This window comes from Mesitornis unicolor, unplaced genomic scaffold (genome assembly GCF_000695765.1).
Source record: "Mesitornis unicolor isolate BGI_N332 unplaced genomic scaffold, ASM69576v1 scaffold25598, whole genome shotgun sequence".
NCBI classification, from domain to species: Eukaryota; Metazoa; Chordata; class Aves; order Mesitornithiformes; family Mesitornithidae; genus Mesitornis; species Mesitornis unicolor.
In genome coordinates, this window is record NW_010200161.1 from 1 (window position 1) to 7,270 (window position 7,270).

General features: G+C 49.6%; 1 protein-coding gene across 1 annotated transcript; it reads right to left on the reverse strand.

Moving 5' to 3' along the window:
- Positions 1 to 184: 184 nt before the first annotated feature.
- On the reverse strand, positions 185 to 6,477 carry LOC104544719 (glycerol-3-phosphate dehydrogenase, mitochondrial-like; the record flags this gene model as incomplete). Its single annotated transcript, XM_010189660.1, has 3 exons — positions 6,376 to 6,477; positions 3,119 to 3,290; positions 185 to 309 (listed from the first exon to the last, which is right to left on the reverse strand). Coding segments are annotated over exons 1-3 (399 nt in total), but the record flags the coding sequence as incomplete, so codon positions are not given.
- Positions 6,478 to 7,270: the final 793 nt, after the last annotated feature.

Below are 7,270 nucleotides of genomic sequence, written 5' to 3' on the forward strand. Positions count from 1 at the left end.
TGGCCAGCCCAGCCCTAAACCACAACAGGAGCAAAAGGCAGCAGCACCGATGTCCCTCATCTGGAGAACACACTTCCTATATTCAACAGCCAAGTGCTGGAAGAATAAAAAGGATCCTCAGCTGTAATTGGGACAGGGAAGCGTCTGCAGCAAGTTCTGCTGAGAAACCAGTATAAATCATTACCTGTTCCAAATCCAGCTTCATGATGGCCTTCTGGAGGTACCGCACACCTCCGTGGATCAGTTTCGTGCTCCTGCTGCTGGTCCCCGATGAGAAATCGTATCTCTCCAGAAGGGCTGTTTTCAGTCCTGTGTTACCAGAAAACCGAATTGACTTCTTAAACGAGGCGCTTTGTACGTAACTCATTAAAGACCCTTCTCTGGGGTACAGACAATCACAAGGAGAATTGCTCTGCGCATGGATACAGGTGAATTCAAAGTGTGCCGCGCTGTCTATATCATAATGAAAAACTTTAGCCTCCTTCCTAAGGGAAAAGCCAAACCAGAACTTAAACAGCAGCACATTGAAACCTGGGCATTGCACAACAGAACGGCATTAGGGTACAGTACAGGGTACACGCTCCCTCCCTCCAGCAATTTACAGCTGGCACTGATGGCAGGAGCAGAGCATTTTCAGGAACACTTTAACCCTTGGCAGCAGGGTGCTCCAACCCAGGAAACAGCAGAGCTGATGCATCCCCAAGGATGAGAGCATCATCCGCACCAGAACCTACCCCTCGGGCCTTTCCTCTGCCCTCTTTCAGGGGTGCTTTATGCGTTTTTTAACATCTGTGGGTCTCCCAAAACTTTCACGTCCTTATAGAAACCCCCACTCTAATAATCATCAGGAACTTCCAAAGATCAGAGTCATTTATTCTGGCCAAATGTGGCTGAAGATCAACGGATACAACCAGAAATAACTGGGTGGAGATGTAATCAAACACACGCAAAGCAGAATGTGTCATTAAGCGAAGCAAAGGTAATAAAAGAGCGAGTTCCATGAACGAACAGCAACGACACACAACTCATTAACCACACGCCTGGGAGTATTTCCCACTTCAGAAATCCACTGACACCACCAGAATATCTGGTGAAAGGATAGACACACATCACCTGCAATAACGTCTGTGTGTTTTATACCACAGTACAGCGGAGGCAGAAGTGAAAAGATCCCAGGTTACCTACAGTGACACATCAAAGAAAACCCAGGTTTGAGCTTGAATGTATCTACCAATGGTGTGGATCTCACTGCTTTACGATCTCCAATTTATCACCCCTTCTGGATGAGAATTTTCCAAATCAAGGTATAAAAAACTCCTCCCGGAGTCAGGGTTTGCCTCTTAATTCTGAGGCACCGCTGCAGGTTAAGGGACATGAAGAACTTCAGAGCTACCTGCTATATTTTACATGGTTTTGGGTTGTTTTTTTCCCATTTTATTTCCCAAACTAAGGAAGCTTGGTTCTCTCTAATTGCACTGAAAACAGCAACTGAGAGAACACAGACCAAGACAAGCTTTTCTCACGCATCTTTTACACAGCTTTTTGGACAAGACTATGATATTCTGGGGGAACAGAGCATTTTAATAGACCAGGAGTTGATGCCCCAGCCTCTCCTGCAGACACAGTGCCCATGCTGTTCTCATCTCTGGATCTGGAGCTCTGTCTTCATTAAACTGGTAACATGGCTTATTCTGCCAGAGCTGTCACATCTGACGGGTTCCTGCTGGCCAGTTCTGCAGTCACCATGTGAGGGGGATGATGCAGATGGAGCAGGCGTTGCCCTCCTGCTTTTACACCCCTGAGCAGAGCTTTTCACATCTCTGACCAATGCCATGCTATTGGGCAACATCTGCACAGCTGCTGGGCAACAACCAACCATCACCACACACATTCTCATCCACCCGCAGAAGGCAGGTGAAAAGCATCAGCTTAAACTTACTGTAATGTGAGCTTTCCCTGAGTTAAGGCTATGTGTGAAGCTAACATCAATTCTGCTGCTCCTGGAAGTCATCGGTCACAGCATGGTGGGGCTGGCAGGGCCCTCTGGGGATCACCCAGAGCAGGATCACCAGAGCAGTCACACAGGAACACGGCCAGGGCTTTGGGCGTCTCCACACAAGGAGACTCCACAACCTCTCTGGGCAGCCTGGGCCATGCTCCAGAACCCTCACACTCACAAACTTTGGCCTCATCTTCAGCTTGAGCCTCCTGTGCTCCAGCTTGGGACCATTGCCCCTTGTCCTGGCATTGGCCATCCCAGAGCAGAGCCTGGCTCCTTCCTCCTGACACTGCCCTTTCCCAGTGGATCCCCAGGAATGAGGGCCCCCCTCAGGCTCCTCTGCTCCAAGCTCAAGAGCCCCAGCTCCCTCAGCCGCTCCTCAGCAGGAGATGCTCCACTCCCTCCAGCATCTCATCTTTGTGGCCCTGCTGGACTCTTTCAAGCAGTTCCTGTCCTTCTGGAGCTGAGGGCCCAGCACTGGACACAAGATTGCAGCTGTGGTGTGAGCAGGGCAGAGCAGAGGGGCAGGAGAACCTCCCTGCCCTACAACCACCCCTTCTCATCCAGCCCAGGATGGCGTTGGCCTTCTTGGCTCAAGGGCACATTGCTGGCTCATGGGCATTGCTGCCACCAACACCCCAGGTCCTTTCCCCTGTGCTGCTCCCCAACCTGCACTGGTCCACAGGGTTGTCCTTCCCCAGATGCAGACCCTACACTTGCCCTTGTTGAATTTCATTACATTTCTCCCCAGTCTGTCCAGGTCTCACTGAATGGCAGCACAGCCTCTGCAGTGTCACCCACTCCTCCCAGTTGTGCGTCATTCCCAGATCTGCTCACAGTGCACTCTGTTCCCTCACCCAGGTCGTTGATGAATACATTGACTAGTACTGGTCCCAGTATCTGTTGGACAACTGCACACAAGCACCTAAAGATGCTGCTGAAACAACGAAATGCAATGGCATTTCCTCTTGGAGTTCGTTTTAGCTCCTGAGAGCAGCAGCTCTGTAACCAGACATCAGAGTACGCATTCTTTATCCTCACATATTTTTGAAAAGCCAATCTGAAACTCGTCACTGGATTACGTGGTTTACGACAAGAACACGGACACTGAAGCCTCACCTCTGGTGGCTGCATCTAAAGCACAGCCGCACCCTGTTGCTCCTCCGCCGATGATGAGGACGTCAAACTCATCCGTGGTCTGCAGGGCCAAGATCTGCTGCTCTCTCGTGGGGAGATTCTTCATCATGGGAACAGTCACAGCTTCGGCAGCCTGGACGTGCACAAAGGCGCCCTAGGAGGATCCAAAGCCACACGTGAGGAGCTGTGTTTATTGTGTGTACACACACACACAACCAAACCACAGCATTCCCTATAACCATGAAGGTAAACTCGAATGTTCCCAGTCACCTTACCTATATTTAATAATAATATTGAATTAAAACATTATGGAGTGACTAACAGTACCGAAGCCATCACGGCTTAGCACACATTTACCTCATCCTCAATATAACGCTGTACTAACCTGTATCAGGTATTTCTAGGAACATCTTCTGCCATGTCAAATCTTACAGGGTGCTCAGGGGGTATTTTAATAAACAGACACATGGTCCAGCTCTTAACTCTACCAGAAAAACCCAGCAAAGCAAAGGACTGAGAGAGGAACGCACATTTTATATCTTGGAACTGATTACTTGAGCAGTGGCATTAATGTAAGCTCAGATTTGACCAGGCTTATGAGATGAACTGGTTTACTGTCAAATACAGTGTAATAAAACACCAAGGAAATGCTATTTGCAGGTCCTTTCTGAAAATAATAAATAGATAAATCAATAATAAATAGTAAATTGAAATAATGATGATGATGATAACGATGATAATAACGTTATGAGAGCCATGGCCGTGGTTCGTAGTCCTCACACTGATTTTACACACAACGGGCTGCAGGCAGGTATCAGCCATTCACAGTTAAATGGGGTGCAGGACCACGAAATTCAATGTTTGCTTTCTCTTCGCTTCAGCTTTGCCAGTGCCTTGCGCTCCCAGAGGAACGCTTTTAACCGTTCTCCATTCTTTTAACGGAGAATTAACATTTTCAGAGTCTCCTGGCAATTAAAACACTTTCAGCACCAGAAAAGCCTGTTTAAAGCATGGAGTCTAAGGCCTGAGCGTGATCCGGTCGCTGGTCCAAACGGCAGACTGAACCAACGCAATAACCTGCTTATATCCACATGTCCTAGACGGGAAAAAGCAAACTAAGACAGATTCAAGTGACAAAATACCACCATCTGAAACGAGTTATTTGCCTGACCTCTTTCCACCCACCGCACGAGGCAGCTTTCACTTAAGTTTTTCTTTCCAAAAACTCCTTGAATTAAACCGGACGAGGCAAGCAGCGAGCAGACCTCGGGAGTTAAAGGTAAAAGTGACTCTTGCAACACATCCACTGTAAACCCACAGCCAAAGCAGCCGTGCACAAGGAGCCTGAACTCAGATTATACGGTGCACACATCCTAAATACTGCTGTCCAGAAATATCTGCTCGCTCTTCGGCAGCATTACGATCGCAGTGCACCGCTGATCAATGCTCCTGTCGCTACTGTACACCTGAAAATAAGGCACAATACGGAGTAGCCATGCCCAAAGACAGTGGGTAATTTACTAATTTAATTACTCAACAGGTAATCTGTGATCAGGCTCATGCTGCAATCATGGGTTGTACTGACTATAACGTAAATTACTCGGGATAGCAAAAGTGCTGCACACGTGTTACCACTCCATCGATGAGGAAAGCTGGACTGCAAGATGAGCGCTCCACTTATCTTTTCTGGACGCAATATTCCAGATGTGGTCTCACCAGGGCAGAGCAGAGGGGGAGGAGAACCTCTCTGCCCTACAACCACCCCTCCTGATACACCCCAGGATGGCATTGGCCTTCAATTTCTGACAATAACGAAGCCAGATTGTAAAACCCTGTGCTAAAGGCTCCAGAGAGAGCCAGAAACTGCACTATTCCCAGCTAGGTGCAAGACAGGAAGCTCACGTTAAATGCTAGGTTTTATTTTCTGCAACAGCACCCGAAGCCATACGGATCCTGGCGCACCCGCTTCCCAGCTAGGTTCCCCAGAAATGACTCATCCCATGTGCTGCTGCTGCTCCTCCCCACAGAGACACCCAGAAATTCGGGTTATTGTTCCCTCAGATGCAACGCTCACCTTTACGGCGCTCGGTAAAGGTTGTTCCCCACCGCCCACGGCTTTACCTTCAACCAAAGCAGTGAGAGCCACTCCTGCTCCTATTTTTGGTTTGCCCAGTTGGAAAACTGATGGTAGATGTGGTAAGCAAGGCAGAGTAGCAGCTTGTCCAGACAGCTTGGGCTGATCGCATTTCCGAGGCGAGGAGCAGAAAACACCACGTGAAGCCAGCACCTACAGCACCTCCTTGGGCTGGAGCTGTACCCAAACCCAGACTGAAGGAGATCAGTGAGCTCCGGCTACACCAACTTCTACCACCTCACACGAGGTGCCAGGCTCAGAGCCCACATTTAACACGAAATCAGGAGACCCCTTCCCTTACGTGTGTCTGCTAAGCCCAGCCGTGGCCATTCCACAGAACTCCAAAGCACAGCACAACTGCATCACAACAGGGTGCAGTATTTGCTTTAACAGAGTGGGTGTCAATCCCTACCAGCTCTGCCTAAAACCAGGCCACAACTCGTGCTCCTTTAATGATTTCTCCTTGGCTTCTGCATGGAGAAGTGAATTAAAGAGCACGATGACTCTGACTCTACCGTGAGGAGCGGAAACACCAGTTAAACCCATTTTCCAGAGCAACATGCTCTTGTGGCCAAGGCGGCCAACGCCATCCTGGGGTGGATGAGAAGGGGTGGTTGTAGGGCAGAGAGGTTCTCCTGCCCCTCTGCTCTGCCCTGCTCACACCACAGCTGCAATCTTGTGTCCAGTGCTGGGCCCTCAGCTCCAGAAGGACAGGAACTGCTTGAAAGAGTCCAGCAGGGCCACAGAGATGCTGCAGGGAGCGGAGCTGGGATTTCCAGCTTTGATTTGGAAAACACCACCCAAAACTCTACTTACCTTCAATCAGTGCCTTCCACTCCTCCTGCAGCTAAATAAAACCCCTACCCGCACGCAAAGGTCGCTTTTTAAACGTGAATAAGTGCTTTAACAGAATCCCACGTCCCCGCTGGTTGAAGACCTGCAGCAGCGCAGCCTCGTTAGCGCCAGCCTCCAGATTAGCATCTGCCGAACCAAGCCGGGAGGCTCTTGGCACCCCTCGCCAAACAAAGCTCTTCGTACGAGCCTGACATACGCTCCAACAGATTTTAAGTTTCATATTTTATCAGAAATCGTAATTAATACTTACGTGTTTGTTTCTATACTGAGAAAATTGAGAGAGGCCAAAAACTGTTGCTATGGCACCTCCTCCAATGAGAGCAGTTCCTTTCACTGCCTTCCGAAATGCCATTTTTTACTGTAAGAAAAGAAGATAAAAATTAATAGGCAGTTTCACCGCGTTAGAGCCTAAGCGACGCCGAGCAGCCCATTTGTGGAAACTAACGACAACGTTGTGACAGGTTGAAAATCAGGGCAGCGACGTATTAATCAGCCACTTCCATGGCAATATTAATAATTCCTAAACAGAGTCTAGACAGAGGCAAGCCGGAGTGCTCTGGTGTTTGAAAGCTGAACGACAACAGAGTATTCAGATACAGAGATATTTATGTACACACACCCCCCATTTAAACTCTAATAGTTTATACGTGACGAGTGCTTCCCACACTGTGGTCACCAAATCCTGACAACGCAGCCCACCTGCTTGATAAAAACCACCTTTAGGTACCCTCCTGTCCCATTAAACTACTGCTACAGCCCCCTTTGCCCAGCAAAATCCCCACTGGGAATGTCAGTCCCCGTATTTGCTGTATCCCGAAGCCTGGCCTACCAGGGATGGTGGAGACGTGAGCGCCGCTGGCGTGGACGCGGGTCCGTCGGGAGAAGCAGCAGCGGAGGCGGTGGATGAGATTACAGAGGCACAGCGCTCTGTCAGCAGCCACAGAGGGTTCCAACCAGCCCTATGTAGGTCAGGAGAAGCCTTCAAAGGCCCAGTGTGTGGACACTGAATGAGGGATTTGCATGGGGCTGACCTGAATCTTAAGCAGGCGCAACCCAGGCCATCATCCCAGGGCCGCGGCAGTGCAGCCGCACCGGGAACCACGCACGTTGGGTCTGCAGGGCGCCCGTCAGCGCCCCGAGCCCTT